Source organism: Sparus aurata, chromosome 7 (assembly GCF_900880675.1).
Source record: "Sparus aurata chromosome 7, fSpaAur1.1, whole genome shotgun sequence".
In the NCBI taxonomy this organism is placed as follows: Eukaryota; Metazoa; Chordata; class Actinopteri; order Spariformes; family Sparidae; genus Sparus; species Sparus aurata.
In genome coordinates this window covers 1,991,168-2,013,359 of record NC_044193.1, presented here as the reverse complement: position 1 = coordinate 2,013,359, position 22,192 = coordinate 1,991,168, and the positions used below count along the sequence as shown (strand labels likewise).

The 22,192-nt window shown below is 39.1% G+C and overlaps 2 protein-coding genes across 2 annotated transcripts in view; both read right to left on the bottom strand.

Moving 5' to 3' along the window:
- Positions 1 to 22,192, bottom strand: part of LOC115585697 (uncharacterized) — a 510,933-nt gene that overhangs the window by 179,310 nt on the left and 309,431 nt on the right. The gene's annotated exons all lie outside the window — the stretch shown is intronic.
- Positions 12,237 to 19,218, bottom strand: LOC115584971 (uncharacterized). The gene is made up of 7 exons (XM_030422957.1): positions 19,086 to 19,218; positions 18,533 to 18,874; positions 17,817 to 18,140; positions 16,347 to 16,496; positions 15,035 to 15,184; positions 14,679 to 14,806; positions 12,237 to 12,707 (listed from the first exon to the last, which is right to left on the bottom strand). Exons 1-7 carry the CDS (start codon positions 19,123 to 19,125, stop codon positions 12,633 to 12,635), a joined length of 1,209 nt encoding a protein of 402 aa, XP_030278817.1. The 5' UTR covers positions 19,126 to 19,218; the 3' UTR covers positions 12,237 to 12,632.

Sequence of the window (22,192 nt, the reverse complement as noted above, 5' to 3'; positions counted from 1 at the left end):
TCACTTCAGTGAAAGATTGTGGCAAACAAAGAGGCCTTAAAAGAATATTATTTATTATTTTGATCAAATAAATCCACCTGGTGTTCAGTTCCAGTAGCTTTAACGTGTACCGTTCAGTCAGTCAGGACTTTGTGTCCACAGAAGAATCAAACTGTTGAGTTTGTTCAACATTTCCTTCCTCTACACACTATAAACTGACTCAGACACTTTGACAGTCAAACCACAAAAATGTTGTTTTAACACTCACCTGCCTCAGACGTCAGCGCTCCTCCTTCAGCTCTCCTCCTCCAGCTCTCTCAATTCAAAATGGAGTCACTGAACACTTTCACTGGAAGTTTCCTCACCTGTATTCATGAGTTGGTATCACATGGTCAGTGTTGCTCCGCCCCTCTCCATTTACAGGAAATCAGTAGGTGTGTGTGTGTGTGTGTGTGTGTGTGTGTGTGTGTGTGTGTGTGTGTTACTCTCACAGATACGCTGTTTCGCCTGAACAGAATTAGTTAAATAGAGTTTGGGTCCAAATGTCGGTCTCACATGTGTCAGACGGAACCCTAAGACCTGTTTTATACTGTATTTAAGTACAAGGACACATTATTTACATATTAGTACTACAGTAATAAACATTAACTAATGATTGATTAAGACAGAATTAGTATTGTATTGACTTATGTTAATAGAATCTTTATAAACCTTGGAATAATGTATAAATTAATACCTGAATTAACACAAACACCGTCAGTTAATGATTAACAGACAAGTTAACTGTTAATTATCCGTTTGATAATGTTTATTACTGCATTAAACAATATAAGTTCATGCAGCCTTCTTATAAAGATTCATCAAATTTGATCCATCCTATTTGCACTCATGAGGCGGGTCAGAATAATAGAAACACATCTGAATATGATGCGGTCCAATACAACACCAGCACCCTAACCTGGTCCTTGTTTTAACCCTGACCCAACCCTAAATCCTGTACATTTTACTCAATAAATAACACAAAACATAAATCAATGATGACATATGTTTCGGGATATTAAACTACCCAGCATTAAGTATTTTAATGAGCTCCGTCTTTAGCAGCTGCAACAAGTGATGAATGCACTTTTATGGATAATTCTGAATGCAGGACAACTCATTCAAATATTGACCCGATGATGGCGCTGGATAAAAACACTGCAGATTACCAAAGTTCTTACAGTTCATCCTGAGGGGAACATGAATATCTGAACCACAGACAAAATGTCGGCTTATTTATTCATTTTTGTGGATGTTTTTTATGTCTGATTCACAGAAAATGGTGTACAGTTACTCACTCTGACCACCGGAGGGAGCTGCTGATCTTCTTCAGCCCTGTGGAGAGAGGAGGAGCATGCTCCCCTGCACGGTTTAGATGTTTGCATGGACACACCTGATTCAAATGAACCGGTCCTTATTTGCCTGATCATTTGACTCAGATGTGACAGAGCAGGGAAACATTCACTCACACATTCACATTCAACCTCATCTCTCCTCTTCACACAGACACAAACATTTAGCTGTTTTAATCTTCTTTGTACTTTTATCTAAATGTTCTGTCCATACCTGATATTGCGTTTGGTCTGAACAGAACTTGTGGTTTTACTTGAACTGAACATCTCTACATAAACTTTAGTGTCAGATGTTTGGGTTTGCTGGCGTGCTGATCAGTCAGTCTGACGGCATCAAACTACTGCAGTTATAAAGTGACTAATGGTGAATTCTTTTTCATCATTATGATAAAGAGGATATTGATTTACATGTGTGCACAAAATTAAAATACCATAAAATATGATCAGTTAGTGCTATGATAAATTGATTCAAATTGCAGGAAAGCATTCTTATTAGTTGTGTTGTATTACGTAATTTTATCGACAAAATCACGTGTATTTAATTATGTTAAAAATTAAGATAAAATAATATACCACCTTTGATTTATATATAAGGTATATCCTACTGTGTACTTCTTATTACTGTGCTCCACACACACATTGGTGCCCCGTGTGAGGCAGTGCACTGTCGGCAGTCATTCTTAACGGTGTAATATTAATTTTAGCATAATTTGGACATAGCTAAAATTTGAGATTCACATCTTGAACACTTTACTCAGAAGTCTTTGCATTTAACCCTACTACTCTACTACAGGAGTAGATGTTGATTTGCACTTACAAACAATTGTAGTGTGGTGAGAATTGATTTATCAATCTGATTTATTTATTTTTTTTGGCTTTTTACTGTTTAATTGAGGATATTTATTTACACGTGTGCACACAATGAAAATACCTTTAAATATGGTCAATTAGTGCTATAATAAATTGGTACAAATTGCAGGAAAGTGTTCTTATTAATTGTGTAATATTACGTAATTTTATCTGCAAAATCGTGTGCATTTAACGCTGTTGAATAAAATAGAATAATATACCGCCCTTGATTTATATTTAAGGAATATCCTATTATAGGTACATTAGTATCAGTACTTATTTTACTGTTTTTGTCACTTATTTGATTACATTTTAGGAATAAAACTGCAGAATAAAACGCAAGTGTCATTTCATCATCCAAAATTAATGTTTTTGAAATTATGATACATTTGCTGAAGTATTTCTTTGAGGAAAAATCAGTCACAGTTTCAGTGCACTGCAGTATTTTTGTGATCACATTGATATTTTCATGAATTTCTAGACTGTTATTTGTATGGATCAATAGAATAATTAGCTTTTTATGAACGATATGTTATGTTTTTCTGCCCATTTTCATTGTAAAAGTGTAGTACCATCTTTCACCACACACACTGACTGACATTTACCACCCATTAGACTCCAGAGGGGCACTGTTTCATCAATTTGACATAACTCCATAAAATGTTAGGAAAAGCTGCACATAACACAATGTAAATGAAGAGTAAGAAATACATTTAAAATAACAATCAGGAATAAATCTGGTTTCTCTTGGCTTTCATTACAAAATACAACCTGGCCTAAATTATTGGACTGCACTTATTTTGTTGCTCAAAGTTTAGAAGTTAATAAGTTGTCACTTAATTAAATTACATTATAGTAATGCAATTGCATATTAAAAGCGAATGTCACAGTTTCATCATTCATATCAAATGAAAGTGTTTTTCTGAGGAAAAAACAGTCACTGTTTCAGATTAGCATGTTTATATTCTTATTGATATTTTTCATGTATTACTAGACTGACGTTTTTATGGATCAATTAAGTAATTTGCATTTAATGAATAATACATTTCAGATTGTTGAAATAACAACTTCTCCTCACCCTTGGTTTAAAGCCCGTCACCTAACAAACCGAGGAAACATTAATATTTACAACATCAACTAGTGTTTGAGTCTCGATCAGGCAGCAGATATGACAGCAGAGCGGTCGGAGCTCAGTGTGCTGCCTGAAGGTCCAGGAATACAGGAGGTGATATAGAGGGGTGCAGATGTGGCAGACAAGTTTCATGAATAGTAATTTATTAAAGTAAAAACCTCCAAACTACAACAAGCAACCAGCAGAGCCTCACACAGTAAATAAGGTCCGGAAGAAACACACTAATAACATTACATTAGTTCACACACACGGCCACATATCAGTGATTCTAGAGAAACCATCTCTGTCATTTCACCTGAATGACCTGCTGTTAAACTCTTCAGTCTTTAAAGGGGCAGTCAACCCAAAATTCCCCAAAATACATTGCTATTGCTATCTAGATAGTAAGCTTGGACAGAGATGCAAAGTTTTGGAGATATCTGCTGCAGAGACGTCTGCCTATGTTCCAAAACAATGGACCTAGATATCAATCAACTTGTGGTGCAGAAAGTCCTGAACTAAAATTAAAAAATACATGTGAAAAACAGCCCATAAATCATGACCCAGTACCTGAAAACAATCCATACACCTTACTGTGAGCAGTTTCATGTGGGAACTACTTTTCTTTGTATTGAACTATATCCACCAGCCGCTGTGCAGAAGAAAGCAGGCATCAACTCAAACATTAGAGGCTTTAAACATTAATGGCGTTCTCCTCAACTGCGCCATAACATTGGTTAGCTTAGTTAGCAAGCCTCTCGTTCATGCGCGCTTCCTTGTGAACGATAAGAAAGTAATTCCTACATTAAACTGCTCAGAAGTCTGTGGATTATCTGCAGTAAGCAGGATGTTGTGTTGGTGGTTTCAGCTCCACAAGCTGAATACCATATTGTTACATCTTCATGACCACACACCATAATATTCTGGTGGATAAATAACTCTACGGGTGAGAGGGAAAATATGTTTTTCTGCCCCTTCTTATTGTAAAAATGCAGTACCATCTTTCACCACACACATTGACTTACATCTTCCACCCATTAGATCCAGCGGGGCGCTGTTTCACCAATTTGACATTGCTCAATAAAATGTTTGGAAAAGCTGAACATAACACACTCTAAATTAAGTGACAAATAAATTCAAAATAACAATCAGAATTCTGTTTTCTCTTTCATTACAAAACACAATCTGGCCAAAATTATTAAGTCATTATTCAAGTGAGGAGATGAAGAACACCCTGTGAAGCTCTCCTTAAAAAAAAAGAATATTATCAAATAAAGAAAGTAATAAAATGAAAACTAGCCAGCACATTATAAGCTGCACAATACAAAATACAGACTCTCAAGGTTTGGTCTTGAGTAACAGAATCCAGGTCTGAGTTCAGAGCTGTTCATACGTGTTGTGTATCGTAGCTCTGGTGCTGATCCTTGCGGCCTAGATTGTAGTTCTCGTAGATAGATTCCTCGCCTGTGGACCCCGGAGGATGGTTCTCGTGGACAAAACACTGAAAATGTTAACAACTGTTTATTTGCCAGGTATACAATAAAGAATACCAAAACAACACCAATGTTTTAAAGGGACAGTTCGGTTTTTTTGAAGTGGGGTCATATAAAGTACATAGCTATAGTCGGTCTACCGTGTGGTCTGTGTTGACACTGGCAGAGACAGATTAGGCGTTCATACATTTAAACATTTGGCAATACTAAAGAGAGACAGAATCATTTACAGAAAGTCACCTCCAGGTTCATGTTGTCTGAGGTCCTATTTGTATTCCGTTTGTAGATGGACAGCAGAACAGCAGTCGAGAGCAGGATGATAATGACCACACAGACAACCACACGAACGAGGAACGCTGGGCGAGAGACGGAGGACGAAAGAAGACAGAGGATCAGGGTTAAAAAAGAAGAAGTTGCTTTTAAGGAACTTAATGAGAACAATACTTTGACCCGAACAAATAAAATGAAAATAAATGCAATTTATTTACTTGTTTTATATCACCCATATTATCGGAAAAGTATCAGGGCCAGAGGTCGACCCTTTGAGATGCCATCAAACAACTCGTAGAAACTGTACTTCAGAATCGTCTTTAGTAACAATGACATTATTTCTCTTTTAGCTCATGAACACAGCGTTCTCGTCAGTATGAGTACCTAGAAGAGATTGTGCTGAAAACTGCGTCTGTTAAAAAACCACACAAGGAGAGGAAGCTGCACGAAATATATTTCCACTTTTTTATGTTTTACATTGTGTATAAAACTGAGAGCATTTTGCATCATGAAGAAATCCTACCTCCTCTACATTATCCTGTCATGATAACAAAGACTTTAAAATTAGACATGAACATGATAGTTGTATTTTTTCCTTATGTGTTGAAAGAGTTCAGTATAAATATTTCTGTCATTCCTCTCAACAGGACTTAATGAAGTGTAGTGTACCTGTTCCCTGGTTGGTGGTTTCAGGGAAAACTGATGGTGGTGTGAAACTCTGTGTTGTACTGGAGGCTGACGGGTCTGATGTTGGTAGAAACACAGAAACAGATCATATTGACAGTTTCAATATAGCAAAGACATACAAAACATGGCAGAATTAAATATCATATCAGAGTAAATGTTTATGAATATTTGAAGTAAGTTTGTAGAAATTAAACGTCACAATATTATCCTTTTTTCTAACGATCTGTGTTTACTGACAACAGTTTGGTGAAGTGCTCCTGAGCCTTTGTTTTCATCTCCTTTATACAATCATGTTTGTTTCAACCCTCGCCCCAACCCTGAGCCTTTGGAGGACGCCACTCCAAGGACGCCCTAGAGGGCACTTCATCATTTACTTTCGAAATATGGACGTAATGAAGCAACTTTTTACTTTCCCTTTTTTTCTTTAATTGATGTGCTGTGAACAAACAGTACGGAGATTATGAAGAGCTCATGATTTTAATAGAAACTCACTACCAATGATGAGGACCGGGACTGTGTAGGATGAATCTGGAGACAAAGCTCTGCCGTAGCCACACTTGTACCATCTGGTGTCCGACTTTTTTGCATTAGTGATGATCACATATAGTCCAAATGTAGATCCTTCTCTATATTCAATGCTGTATCTGCCTCTCTGAGATTTGTTGGCATCAGTCTCAATGATAATGTCCTCTTCTGTTTTACATTCGTCCTTACACAGGAACTTCTGTTTACTGTAAACGGTATCGAGGCATCCCAATGTGATATTCTCTCCTTCAGTATCTGTACGGGCAAAACGAGTGTTTCTAAATGGCAGTTCTGTGGAAAAGAGAAACAGTCAACAGTTACTGTCTGTAAAATGCTGCAGTCTGATCACAGTATTTCTTGCTTTACATAAACAGACATTCACAGAGTCACACTGGGAGCTGCCTGGTTCAACCACAGTTTGTGACTGATGGGACAATATTTTAATTGAACTTCAAAATGTGAAAGTTCATACAACATAAATGACAAAAATTCCTCAGATAATCTGATTAAATATTTTATTAATATAGTCCAGAACTACAAATCATTGGTAAATAAAATGTCTTAAAAGTTTATAAATCACTGAATCGTTTTCCTTCAGAAGGTTTTTCATACAATCTTTTATCAAACATTAATTAAATATTCTATTATTTTCAAATCTAGAGAAAAAATTTTTTTTATACATTGTTGAATTCACTTAATAAATCTGGTTTAAAGACTGTCAGTAGAAACTCACCATCTGAAACTCTGATCTCAAAGTCCCAGTATGAGTCTGGAACCAGATCTGTGCCAAAACCACACCTGTACCGTCCTGAGTCAGACTTGGTCAGATTTGTGATGGTCACAGTCAGAACTCCTCTTCCAGAAGATTTTCCTTTATATTCAGTGCTGAATCTGCCATTCTGACCTCTGACATCTTCTGTTTTAATGAGAATACCTTCCGCTTTACATTCTTCTTTACAGAAGAACTTTATGTTTTTAGGCTGAGACAGGTAACATGTAATTGAACCACTTCCTCCCTCAGCTCCTGTGTAAATGTTGAGTCTTGCACTGACGAGTCCGGTGTCTCCACACAGAGCTGTTGGAAAGATGAACACAGAACACAGATGATCATTTCTGTATCAGCTGGAGCAACAACAAAAGATTGCTGCTGAATATTATCTTTATATATCTTTCTTTATTCACAATGCTAACTTAACACATTATGTACAGATTTCTGCCTACCAGTGCAGTGCCCGTAGGAAGTATGTATTCCTATAGAAAAGTGGGAGGTTAAGTAGCTTTTTCATGGATGGCCAAATGAGGTTGTGTTTGAAGGTGGGACTTCTGGGATATAATTGGCTGTTTTTGACTACTTTTGATTTTGCCATTATATTTCACCTTAAAAAAACTATTTACCTTGCCTTACTTGGTGTCATTATTTTCAGCACAACCTCACATGTGTGGCTGTACACTTATTGTTTCATTTTGACATACTGTATTAACACAATGGACCTAAAATCACAAAAATCATAAAATCAGAGTAGCAAAAAGTTAGATTTTTTACTGTGAAAACCACAAATATGTTTAACAAACCATTTTTATTACTTATAATGCAAATATAAATTGTTGTTTGCTAAATTTGTGCATAAGTTTTTGAAATTTACAAAGTTATATGTAACTATTTACATTTAAATGCAGGCAATGTCTCAGGCTCAGGCCTCCCTCCTCAGCTCCTTCCTGCCTGCTCCACATTCAGCAGTCTCCTCATTGTTTTGACTCATTTAACAAAAAAATGACTACACTACACACTAAACACACTACACCAAACACTACATAACACACTAACAACACACTCCAAACACGCTAAATGTCACAAATCTCTCAACTCTCAAAACTTGCGATCTCTATCACCGTCACTGCTGCTGTCACTCTTTCGCCGCCGTCCCTCCCGCAACTTCCCCCTGTTCCTCAGCAACCAAATCACGTGTTATGCCATATAATTTTGTGATTGGTTGGTGTGGTGCCTTTTTCCACCAATAGTAACGTGTTTTTGTACTTGCAAACACTTCCTGCTTGTGGACACTTTTGTGACAAAAGCCTGTTTTTACCGTTTCTTCCTGCACCAGACGCAAAGCAAACGTGATGACAATGTTTGCGAAAAAGCGTGGCGGACATTATTTATCGGAATGTCGGTTTTGGATGCGCCGGCGTGACCGCAAACTCAGGAGGTGGGGCGTGGGGGTGGGCTAACAGCTAGCTACACACGAACATCCACAGATTCCGATTCCAGTTTGTTGTCCTGGCGTATTCAGATCTCCTCAGACCCGAACAGACTCGGTCCAGACTCGTTTAGTCTCATTAATCCACAACAGTCAGTTTAGATGCACAGAACGGAACGGAACCGCCGGCAAAATCCCGGTCCAGCTCATGCCGCTGCAGATATAAATTAAAGGGATATTCCGGTGTAAATTTAATCCATGGTCTAAATCACAGTCAAACTGTGTTAGACTCCCTCTTGCGAGATCAAATTAACAGACCGCTAATTTATGGAGTTTTATCAACCTCAGAAACGACCGCACGACAACAATACACTGCAGTAAATGGATTCAAATATAAACCGCCACCAAAAAGCCACAAATAATGCTCAGAACAGCACCAAACTTCAGCAACAGTACAAATAGGGTCTCAGCACATAGTCCAGGGCATCTAACCTCTGCTAGCTTAGCTGGATTTCTATTGTGAAGCTAAAAACAGAGTTCAACTCTCCTCCATCAGCTTCCAGGTCGGGGAAGTCCCGACGCGATGATTACCGAGTGCGGTTAGAAATGCTCAATTCCGTTCTTTTCCCTGTCCGCTCTCGATAATAACTGTTATAAACTGGCAGGTAAGACACATATGAACTTTGATTGCTTTTCCATGGAGTCATAATCATACAACTCTACTGCACTCGGTAATCGACTCGTCGGGACTTCCCGTCAACAGGAAGCTGATGTAGCAGCAAATGAAATATATGTCACCAAAAAACAGCACTGCAAAAAAACAAATAGACCACAATTCAATTCAGTTTTCAATAGTTGTATTATTCAACTTTGTGTGAAATATTGTCCCACAGTCTCAGAGTTCAGTCCACTTGATACAAGGTCCGGTTTTCCCACAATCCAAAACCAGTTCAATCCAGTTCACAACCACAACAGAAAGGCAACTCAAAACTCTAATTCGGGTCCGCGGATCCCCACAAAACAAATCAAACCAGGAGATGAAAACCAAAACAGCAACGTCTGTATTCACAGTTCAAATACAGGGATTATTTACAATAAATTCACCTGGTACTCAGACACACCAGGTACTCACGGTACCGTGAATCGGTCAGTCAGAGGTCAAGAGTCAGGTTGGTTTGCAGTGTCGGCCTTAGCTCTGCCGGGACCTGCAACTCCTGGAAAAAATCCAACTGGGAACATAAATATCCACCTGGTCATTCCTCTTCCTGACATGGACTCCAGAGACACTTTGGCAATAATAATGCAGACTTTTCAATGTGACTCTCCACTGACCAAAACAACCGGCAGCTCTGAGACACACTAATAGACTTCCCATAGGTTAGTTTCACACTGAGCAGGTTTCTTGGGGAATTGTGATCGGATGATTGCAAGATCATGGCTGTTAAGAGTGATAACCGTGAATGAACTCTTGGACAGGTGGGCGGTGATGCAATTATGACAGCCGATAGCGACAAGTTAGAATTAAAATATAAATATATAGAATATAATCATACAAATAAAATGTCCCAAAGCAGTGTGTGGTGCTGCGTCAAGGAGACAATCAGGTCATCAGTCCTCACCTGAGATGAAGCAGAAGAGCTGAACGTGGTGGATATTCATTCTGAATATGATCCTGATGGCAACGTTACTTCGATCAATCCTCTCTGTCTACCTGAACAAACAGGAAGTTGACGTTGCTTTAGTTTAACTGTATACTTCTTATTTCCTACTTTGCCTTTTTTGTCTCCTGTTTTTAAATAAATTAGTTCCAAGAATGAAGAAGTACTGAGGGGAACTGAGACATCTCAGGGTATCATATGATTTATTTTTATCAAGAAAGGTGTGAACTACGACACAGGCACATACAGCAACAAGTCTCTGTAGCTGAGAAATAAAGATGGAAGCCATTTTAGACTTCGCGAAGGTAGAATTTATGGCAGAGCGGGTGTATTGCATTGGATAACATTTGATATTAGAAGTGTGATTAGCTGCAGTATCCTATTGAGTGAGAATGCACACACACTTACTCAGGCAGTTAAGGAGAACAGTGAAATAATTCTGATCTTAATTCTTACAATTATTAAACAAGCGTTTTACAGAGAGAGACAGAGAGAGAAGCCCTTTTTAGATAGAAAAGGCGGCACATTTGCTCCAAGGTAAGGGCAGCAATGTGCCGGCCTGTCTTTCTAAAACCGAGGCGTAATATTCCTCCTTTTCCAAAAGCCGCCTCTGAGGTCGGCGTAAACATGTGATGTGACGTGAAGCTCGAAGTTGGGCTGTGAACGGTGACAACGAATTTGTCTTCAAAATAAGAGCTTTACATTGCACCCCATTGAAGTTTAGAACTAGGTTCTTAGCGGGGGGCTTTTAATTTGAAAGTAGCGACCGTCCTTAGCTTGCCGACAGAACATCAAGCTAACACAACAAAACAGCTACAGAGACCGAGGAGACGCTAGCATCTCCTGGATCTCAGTGGCTGTCCAGTTGTTCATCTTAATGTCCGCGGATGAAGTGATGGACTGACTGCTGTGATCAGCTGTTTCTTGGTTTTAAAACTCCCCGGCTGTGGGTCGCACAACAGTGCAGGTCATCGACACCTCCGTCCATCCCACGCAGAGGCCGGCACATATCCGCCTCGTTTTTAGATAGCGGGCGAGGCGGAAATAAGTGTACCCTCCGAGGCGGAATATCGGCGGACCACAACAGACCCCCAATTTGCCGCCCTCTGTCTAAAACCACGGACTGAGCTGCCAAAAGGAAGGGCAGATTGCTTGGTGCTCTGTCTAAAAATGGCTAGAGAGAGAGAGAGAGAGAGAGAGAGAGAGAGAGCGAGAGAGAGAGAGAGAGAGAGAGAGAGAGAGAGAGAGAGAGAGACATGCAGCAGCAAAGGGCCACGAGAAGGACTTGAGATCTGGGCCGCTGCAGTGAGGACAAGGCCTCTGTTCATGGGTCACATGTTCCACCAACTGATCTACTGGAGCGCCAATGACATATTTTTTTTAAGGATAATTTTTTTTCTATATTCGGAACCAAGTGAAGAAAGTTTATCCTTGCAAAACTTTTTTTCCCAACAGATCACAAATCATGAACACGAGAAAGAAAATCATTTAGATCAGACTTCATCAGAAAATAACACTCACTTTCCCCTCAGGGCTTCTGTACTCCAACCATCATTTGCAGTGGAGTTCCACAGGGCTCTAATCTCACTCCTCTACATCTTACAATATACTTGTAGTATAATGTAAGAATTCTAACACATCTTCAGTCTTTCATTCGTTCAGATAATATTGAGAATAACAGATAAAACTTTGAACAATGTTTTTCTTGCAGCATTATTGTTGTGCAGTGCTGTTGTAATTGAACAAAGTTGTCAGTGGTTACAGTTCAGCTGACTCTGTGAAAACAGATGATGAAGTGTGTGTTCAGCTCAGTCTGTGGTCTGATGTCAGTGCAGAACTGACCGTTTTAGAAACCACCAGTCAACATGTTTCATTTCACCAGCCATGAAAACCCATTAGTTTGCACAGTGGTGTATGAAGTCAGGCAGAGGGTTGCTATCCATCTGCTCATGAATCATGTCAGCTTTGGTTCAGACATGTCTTCTCCTTACTGTCCTACTGAGACTGACAGAGAAAAAGAAGAAGAGACACAAGAATGTTTGAGCATCAGAATGATACTTCAAAAAAAACACAGCTTCTTTTGAACTGCTCTGTATTTCCTTGAAGTCACAAACTTCATTTTTTCACAGAAATACAAATGTATAGTACGTTACAGAGTTATGTTCCTGCATCACTTTATCAATTTAATATGCTAAATTATTTATCAACCTCAATAATCCGCAGATTAATCCAGAATGAAACAGTAACAGGGGACATTTTACTTTTCATACTTTAAGCACATTTTCCTGATTATACTTACATACTTTTACTGCAGTAACAGTTTAATTGCAGGACTTTTAACAGAGTATATTTACAGTGTGGTATTTGTACTTTTATTGAATAACAGATCAACACATTAGTTAGTAACAAATACAGATCCAGAACCTACAGATAATCTGAGTGCTGTATGTGTGAGTGGTGCAGGTTTGCTCCTAATCACTGCAGGTTTTGACGGCGGAGTCTTCACATGTGGAGGCTGGAGCCAAATCCCTATAGGTGAAAGGGATCTGAAAATAAGAACTGCAGCTTTACCGAAGGTGACAGGAAATGACATCACAGCTGTTGAACAGCAGTAGACATTGCAACAGACCAGATAATGTGTGAAAGATAAATCTTGGGGGCTGATTTATGTGTTGTCATCTAAGTCTGTCTTTCTAAATTCATCACACAACATAAAACATGTAAATAAAGGCCTGAACACTGAGTTTGTCCGCTCTACGACACAGTGCTAACATGCCAAGCTAACCAGCAGACTACTAACAGTATAGAGATAACCTCTGAATGTCACAAGTAAACATATCATCAATGCGTAACATTATTTTGTTCACAGGAACTGAACATCCACTGTGTGGGAGCCGGTCCTGGACACTGTTTTGAAAATGCCCTCTGGCACTGTAACTGACTCGACCTAAACTTTGTGCTATGTGTTCGTTATGTTAAGATAAAACATCTTTACCTGATCATACTGTATGATTCTGAGCCTAATCAGCTTCACTTGCTATACAATGCTGCTGCTTTATTTACAAGTGTTCATCAACTGGTGAGGATGATGACTTTCGGTCTTTTGGATCTGTATGTCTTTAACCTTTTGTGAAGAGTTAAAGAGCACAGCAGCCATTAAATGTCGAGTTAAGACTCTTATTCATGCTTCTCAGTTTAAAATGAGGCTCCACTGAGTCCAGTTCTGCTCGAGGTTTCTGCCTGTTTGACGCAGTTTTTCTCACCACTGTCCTCAGGTGCTTGCTCGTGGAGGAAATGTGGAAAAATATATCGAGGAGTATGGTTTACACTGGCTCAGATTGTAAAGTGTTATGAGATGACTTTGTTTTTTGTGAATTGGCGTTAAACAGAAGATTGAAGGACTGCTGGTCTTGATGCCTCTCAGCCTGGACTTGTGTTCTGTTGTGTTTCAGCTCAGTGTCTTTTTGGTTGTCTGGATTTACTGTCTTGGTTATTTTAGTTGTTTTTATGTTCAAAAATCCTCTTTGTGTTTGTTTTGTGTCTGTGATCAAGTTTTGTTCATTTCATTGGGACATAACTTTTCCAAACCTTTTTTTTCTCGACCAAATGAATAGTTTTTCATCATGAATTGAATTCTCAGGCTGTTGTCCAGCAGAGGGCAGCATACCATGGGGCGTTCGATTGTAAAATTGAGCATGCTAAAATAAACAGCAACTTTTTGCCACATTTAGCAACAAACCCCATTAAAGATTAAGATGTGACTTTTTTCTATGTTACTTTTGACCAGATTTACAGCAATATTTGTGAACTTGTGATATTTACTTCTCTTGTAAAAATATAATGTCAATGTAAAATCTAAATAAAAAATCTAAATGTTCAATCTAAATCTAAATGTTAAATGACAAATATAAATGTTAAATATAAATGTAAAATTTAGCTAAATATTTAGTTTCAACTGTGACATTTATATTTCACATGTATATTCATATTTAACAATTAGCATTTATATTTAACATTTATATTTATCATTTAGATTTAGATTTAACATTTAGATTTAGATTTAGATTTAACATTTAGATTTAGATTTAACATTTAGATTTAGATTTAACATTTGACGTTTAGTTTAGATATTTAATGTAGATTTCACTTTTGACATTATAAAGCTCACAAATATTGCTGTAAATCTGGTCAAAACTAACATAAAAAAATTCACATCTGTTTTTTTAATGGGGTTTGTTGCTAAATGTGGCGAGAAGTTGCTGTTTATTTTAGCATGCTCAACTTTACAATCTGCTCCCCATAGCATACATCCAGCTGTACTAAATGCAAAGACAGTGTTTCAGATGGCAAATTCAACGCCTGCTTTGTGTAAAGTCACAGACCAATTGTGTCAGAAACAGCTGAGAAATCCCAGATTTTCTGTGTAATGTACTATGGCATTTTAGTCTCTTTCCAGCTGTTTTAAAGTGAAGTGTTAGAAACTGTCAAGGATGGCGCGTGGAGTCGGAGAAAGTCACCTCTGTGATTCTGCTTCCTGACCTGAAGTCCCTCCTCATCTTCCATATGTAGAGGGTCAGCACAGAAACAACAACCAGTAAAACAACCAGACCCCAGATGTAACCTGGGTGAGGGACACTGGAGGAGACTGGAGAGAGAGAGACAGTTAGTGTACACAAAGAAGGAAAATGATTGTAATTTATTTCTTTGTAAGAAAATGTGTCTCGTGGTTTGCATGATGCATCAAACCTGGTGAGTGTTACGTCATTAAACTTCCTCTTACTCTCTAAACTTACGTGAGGAAAACATCTGTGTTGTAAAATTTAAGGTGAGATTGAGGTGAAATTTGATGGTCAGCAGTCTTTATAAACCTTACCTTCTGCTGATGGCTGGTTGGTGGTTTTAGGGAAGGAGGATAAGATGGTGAAACTCCTTGAGCTGAGCTTAAAACTCTGCGTTGTTGGTGTGGAGGCTGATTGGACTGATGTTGAAAAAGGCGGAGGAGTCTTGTTTGGTTTGGACGGATCTGTGGACAATGAAAAGACAAAGAAATAATAAGATACTCAATAGATTGGTCCTAAAGAGATTGCTAGAGAATAAACTGTTTGTCAAGCCAGAGAAGTATGAGTTTAATTCCCCAGTGGGGAGCTTCCTGGGCAACGTGGTGACGCATGAGCAGCTCCAGCCAGACCCTGCCAAAATAAGAGCAGTGGAGGAGTGGCCCACGCCTACTTCCTGTTGACAGCTGCAACGTTTCTTGGGTTTCACTAATTTCTACTGGGGATTCATCCATAACTTACAGCAGAGTGGCTGCCCCTGTCACCCAGCTTACATCTACCTGTACCCTTTCATTTGGTCCCCCAAGGCTGAGTCAGCCTTCCTTACGCTCATGAGACAGTTCACTAATGCCCCAGTTCTCAAGCACCCGGATCCCATGTTGCAGTTCATGATTGAAGTTGGCACCTCTGATTCTGGGGTAGGAGCAGTCCTCTCCCAACACAACGTGCTCTTCCGAGGACTCCATCCCTGAGCCTTCTTCTTACGGCGTCTCTCTTCGGCAAAAAGTAATTACAATATTGTAAATAGAGAGCTGCAGTGGCGTCACTGGCTGGAGGGTTCCCAGCAGCCCTTTATTACATGGACCAACAACAAGAACCCCTCCTATCTACGCTCTGCCATATGACTGAACTCCAGGCAGGCCCACTGGTCCCTCTACTTGAGCCGAATCAACTATACCCTCTTCTACCGCCCTGGCTCCTGAAATGGCAAGTCTGATGCCCTATACCGGCTCTACACACCGGATTCGTCGCCCTCAGACCCTGAACCAATCAAGCCTTCTTCCAGGATTGTTGGGCAAGCCATCTGAAAGATAGAGACACTGGTGAGGGAGGCTCAGCAAGTCACTCCAGATCCTGGTTTTGGTCCCAACAACCGCCTGTTTGTACCTCCTGACAGGAGAACAATCAGAGGTAAGACATAACCTGTGTGAGGGACACTGACTGGGAGGGGAGAGTGAGAGAGAGAGTGTAAGAAAATGTGTCTCATGTGGTTTGCATGACGCATAAAACTTGGTGATTGTTAAACCTCCCTTTTACTCTTTAAACTACTGTGAAGAAATCATCTGTGTTGTAAAATTTAAGGTGAGATTGAGGTGGAATTTGATGGTCAGCAGTCTTTATGAACTGTACCTGCTGCTGACGACTGGTTAGTCTTTCCAGGGAAAGACGACAAGGTGGTGAAACTTGTCGAACTGAGGTTTAAACTCTGCGTTGTTGGTGTGGAGGCTGATGGGACTGATGTTGAAAAAGGTGGAGGAGTCCGGTTTGGTTTGGACGGATCTGTGGACAATGAAAAGACAAAGAAATAAAAAGATACTGAATAGATACTGATGCAGAGAAATCCACCATGTACAAATGAGTGTAAATATATACAAATATAACAAAATGTAGGAACACAAGATAATCAGTCAGGAGTGAAAATCAGTAAGTGTCATAATTAAAAGCATAAATCATACACAAAGAACATAATGAACACAAGTTTATAATGGTTTTTAATTTATAGTTCAGCTAATTACAATGATTTGATATTTGCCGCTGACAGAAGGTCTGAGTTTTACTGAAGTGAGCAAGTACCTCTAACTTCATTAAAAAAAAAGATAAAATAAAACACTGCAAAAAGAGATATAAATTAATATATCTATAGAGAACTAGATATATGTAGAGAATTTACATGCAAAAAACAGTAATCCATATTACGGATTAATGCTGCTATTGTGGCTGAAGGTTCACGTCCACCTCTTATAACTCCCTGTCATCTCTCTGTCAGCAGGTCAAAACAGGCAGTAGTTTTCTTTTTAAGTATTTTTAGTTTCAAACCAATTATTCATTGTTTTTCTACATGCTAAATTTTAACATGTTCTGATTATATTATCATCTCTGCTGTCGTCAGGTCATTTTTGCAGAATGAATAAAATGACAAAGAAAACAAGGATGTTTTTTCATGATCACTTTTGGAGGACATACATTGTATGTATGTCTGTCTGTCTGTCTAACATATTTGTGTGATTTTAATAAACACTTGTAGTTTCTGGCTCTAGGTGTCGGCGGGTAAGTTTTCCCCAATACTTTGCCCTTTGCTCTACCAAAAATCCTCTCGAACCCTCGATCTTAGGAAATCTTCAAGTGACCACCACCCCTTTCTCTGGTGTGCGGGCCTTTTTAGAGTCTATTGTCCATACCTACCTACTTCTTCAAATTGGTCACTTTGGTGGATTGAAGGTCCATCTATCCAGTAGGAGGAAAGAAGGGTTGGTCTGCCTCACACCCCTATAAAATAACTCATCTTCTGTGTGTGACCTAACTGTACTGATGTCACTTCTTAGAGCTTACAGCCTAAAGTGGACCGGATGGTCTCTATATTTATATGGGAATGTATACATTAAGTCAGCTCCGAACCTCTGCCGTGAGAACTGAAATCAGTTTAGACCTATGTTTGGCTCTTCCTTTAGCTTACCCTTGATGCACACACAGAGCTGATTAACGGCTCCTGGACATGTGGACCCAAATATACCCCCAGTCCCACACTCACCTAAACACAAGCATCCGGTCACCGTTAAATCATAGCTCAGAATGTCAGCAACACAGATACTACACACTCACCACCAATGACGAGGACCGGGACTGTGTTGGATGAATCTGGAGACAAAGCTCTGCCGTAGCCACACTTGTACCATCCTGTGTCCGACTGGCTCGCATTTGTTATGATGACATAGAGTCCAAATGTAGATCCCTCTCTATATTCAATGCTGTATCTGCCACTCTGAGCTCTGTTGACATCAGTCTCAATGATAATGTCCCCTTCTGTTTTACATTCGTCCTTACACAGGAACTTCTGTTTACTCTGAACATCATCGAGGCATGGAAGTGTGATATTCTCTCCTTCAATATCTGTACTGAAAAAATGAGTGTTTCCATCCGGCAGTTCTGTTGAAAAGAGAAACAGTCAACAGTTACTGTCTGTGAAATGCTGCAGTCTGATCACTGCATTTCTTGTTTCACATGAACACAGATCCTCACTGAGAGCTGCCCTGAAAGTTCATATAACATGAGTGACTAAAATTCTTCCTATAATCTGATCACGTATTTTATGAATATAGTCTAGAACTACAAATCACAAATGTCTTAAAACGTTTATAGATCACTGATTCCTTTTTAAAATGATTTTCCCGCTTTTATTCACAGGGATTTCAGGAATCTCTTATCAATCAATTATTAATTATATATTCTATGCTTTTCAAATCTAGATAAAAGAAATATTCCTACATCATTGAATCCACTAAATAAATCTGGTTTAAAGACTTTCAGTAGAAACTCACCGTCTGAAACTCTGATATCAAAGTCGCAGTATTTGTCTGGAACCAGATCTGTGCCCAAACCGGACCTGTACTGTCCTGAGTCAGACTTGGTCAGATTTGTGATGGTCACAGTCAGAACTCCTCTTCCAGAAGATTCTCTTTTATATTCAATGCTGAATCTGCCATTCTGACCTCTGACATCTTCTGTTTTAATGAGAATACCTTCTGCTTTACATTCTTCTTTACAGAAGAACTTTATGTTTTTAGGCTTAGATATGTAACATGTAATTGAACCCCTTCCTCCCTCAGCTCCTGTGTAAATGTTGAGTTTTGCACTGACGAGTCCGGTGTCTCCACACAGAGCTGTTGGAAAGATGAACACAGAGCACAGATGATCATTACTGTATCAGCTGGAGCAACAACAAAAGATTGCTGCTGAATATTTAGTTAGAATTAATTGTGGTAGAACACAGCAACTTTAAAGCATGTGTCTTTCGGACTAATATACAAATAAACTGTCCCAAAGCAGTGTGTGGTGCTGCGTTACAGAGACAGTCAGGTCATCAGTCCTCACCTGACATGAAGCAGAAGAACAGAACGTGGTGGATATTCATTCTGAATTTGATCCTGATGGAGACAAAACCGTCTCTGTCACTTCTCTCCTTCCACTCTGTCCGTCTGATCAAACAAGAAGCTGATGTTGCTTTAGTTTCATGACTTCTGTCAAACCTGCTTTTTATACTTTCTATTTATACTTTCAGGAGGTCAACTTATGTTTCCTGCTCTTTTTTAAATGCATCATTTCCCAGGAAGAAGAAGTACTTAAAGTAGTTGAAATCATTTCCTTTGAAAAAGCTGAGGATTGAAGAAGCTGGCCTCTCAGGCATGTCTTTCTGAACTGAACCAACCACTTGTTTCTCCACAGAGTTACTGCTCATCACTCATTACTCATCAGAGGTGGGAAGTAATGAAGTACAAATACTTCTTCTTGTGTCTGTATTTTACTCGAGTATCTCTGTGACTTTCCCTCTCTGCAGCTGAACACAAATATCTGAACTTTCTCCTTCTCACATTTTCAAAACAGGCTTGTTACTTTAGTTTGATGTGTCTGATTGTGCAGTAGATAATTTATTTTCTATATTATAGATTAATCATCAAATCCAGGTCACATTATATTACGTGTATATTCTTATTATATTTGCTGCAGATAAAACCACACACACATTCCTATTAAATGTCCTAAACAAACTTAGATATTGTGCAAAACAGGATATTAGGTAAGGCCTGGCGCCAGTGAGTAGCACTTAGAGTGACCTGCCTGGATGTTTCCTGTGTCTGATCCAAAGATAATGTTGAAAAATTACTTTGTTTATGCCAAATTAATAGGAGTGTGCATCTCTCCCTCATAAGATGATTCAATATGATGCAATCTGATAAAGTTCTTAACATTTGTTTAATGTAGACATTAATTTCCATTATAAATTTAAATAAGCAATTCTATAAAAGTGGCATTGTTCACCGTCAAATAGATATATTTCATAAAAGACCAGGGAATCCCAAGTATTCTTGTTTCTTTATGGCACGGGAAAGAAAATGGAAGACAAATGAATCATTTCAGAATTAAATGTCAATGTGTTTATTGCTTTTCCAATAGACAAAGTTAGACAAAAAAGACTTACTGTATGAACAAACATTTTGATTAATATAAACTGAAGTCCGTCTCACACACCACTGCCCAGGGCTTCACTTTGGCAGTTAGTTAGGGGGAGAAATATGAAATTTTTTTTATATTAAACACAGAAATCTTGGCCCTTCAATACAGTGCAATTCATGAACTTTGCAAAGCTCGTCTAACACTGAAAACAAAAATTTGTCGGTGAAATGCTGACTACTTGGTATCTTGTACCTCGGCTCTAACTTATTTACCATGTCTCCAAAGTCATCACTCTCAACCACACTGTAAGGTCGTAAGTCCTTCACAATTTAACGGGCTATAGATGCCGTAATTACCTTGGACCTCGCGAGTTGTGGTTAAGTTGTGGCTGGAAAAAGTCTTTAATATCCATGTTGTTGTCTCGTGTGTTCTTGCTTGAGCTGTTACGTTACTAGCGTTAGCATCCACAGACTCCTCGTTGCCTGAGTAGTTTCTCCATGCCGTCTCACCAGGTGAGTTTTCAAATTTGTTGTGCTACCGCTGTACTTAATAGCTGTTCTACAGACCTTACATATGGCCAGACTTCTGCCCAAATGTCCCTCCTTCTTATAAAATCCAAATCTCTTCCAAACTTTAGATTTCAGATTAAACACTGTAAACAGTGTCGCAGTTGTCAGACATATTGTTGTAGTTTTTCCCTCAGACACGTTAATGTTACTCTTGCGAGAATCTTGCATTGAGCTTTAACCTTTTATGTGAGTTGAGAGACGCTCTGCAGAATTAGCAGTAAAGCTTCCGTCAGCCGATACATAACTTTAGAATTGGGCCATCGACTGGTTAATGGTAAATTTAAATCGATACAGGGGTCCGTGTATCGATGTAGTTGCATCTTTAACGTTAAAACCGGTTACCGATTCGTATCTATGAATCTTTACACCACTACAAATTAAGGATAAGTAGTTGAAATTCCCCTAGAACTTCAGTAGTTAGGAGGATTAAGGTAGAGGCCCCTTTTGGATTTGGAGATAGTAAAACCTGTGTTATTGGTTAGTTGTGAGTCTTATGAGGAAAATGGACAGGTAGCTAAAGGATGGAGAAAAGACCCCAATGGTGTGAAACATAGCCCGTCTCTGCCATCACTCTCCTTCTCTGCTGCAAAAACCCTCATCCATGCCGTCATCATGTTGGACTGACTATTAGAAGACAGCATCCTGCACGAGACAGCATCCAAATTCTTAAATAAACTCCAATATGTCCAGAACGCTGCTGCTTGCTGCTCGCCTGCTCACCCAACCACGTGATCACATCACTTTAAAAAGGTTTTAATGTTTAACTTATGTCTCTGTGTTGTTTTTTTTATTATTCTGCTTTTTAACCTGTAGCGTCTTTGAGTACAGTTTCTCGCTCTCTCAGCCGACATGTTGTCTCTCATCTTTTCTTTACCGTCTGTCTTCTGTCGTTTGCCCTCCTTTTATTTTTCTTTCTTCTCTGCAGCCCCAAAGAAGAATCTAACTTCCTGTCATTTCTTTTTTTCTTCTCTCTCTTGATTCAGTGCCCTAATCCTCCTTCATTGTCTTCTTCCTGCTGCCTCCCCATCCTCATCTTCCTTGTCTTCCTTCCTTCCCTGCTGCTCTCAAAACTCCCTGAGCTTGTTATTCACTGGGATGAACCATCTCATTTTCCTCTGTCATTCTGAACCCTGCATTCAGCCTATTACACATGTTCTGTCTCTCTCGTCAGTGCAGTGGTGGAGGAGGGATTTAGATCAGTGTCGTCACACTGAGTGGACAAATTATGCATTTACATTAAGGGCAATTTTGTCCAAAGCAACTTACAATAAGTATATTTGTCACAAGAGAGAAACCTCGACATCACCGTCGATGGAGTAAAACGAAATATAGAAACAATTGTCAAGCCCTCATCTGATCAAAGATTCTTTAAGTGCATAGGTGCTATGATTGAAGTGCTAACGATACATACATACAAGTGCATTTTTTGGGGGGGGAGGGGGCGTCATGCTAAGCAGG

Coding starts and splice junctions, on each gene's coding strand:
- LOC115584971 (XM_030422957.1), bottom strand. CDS start 19,125: ATGAATATCCACCACGTTCTGTTCTTCTGCTTCATGTCAG. Junction 18,141..18,532: donor TGATATCAGAGTTTCAGACG/GTGAGTTTCTAC, acceptor TCTTTTCAACAG/AACTGCCGGATGGAAACACT. Junction 14,807..15,034: donor CAACCAGCCATCAGCAGAAG/GTAAGGTTTATA, acceptor CTCTCTCTCCAG/TCTCCTCCAGTGTCCCTCAC.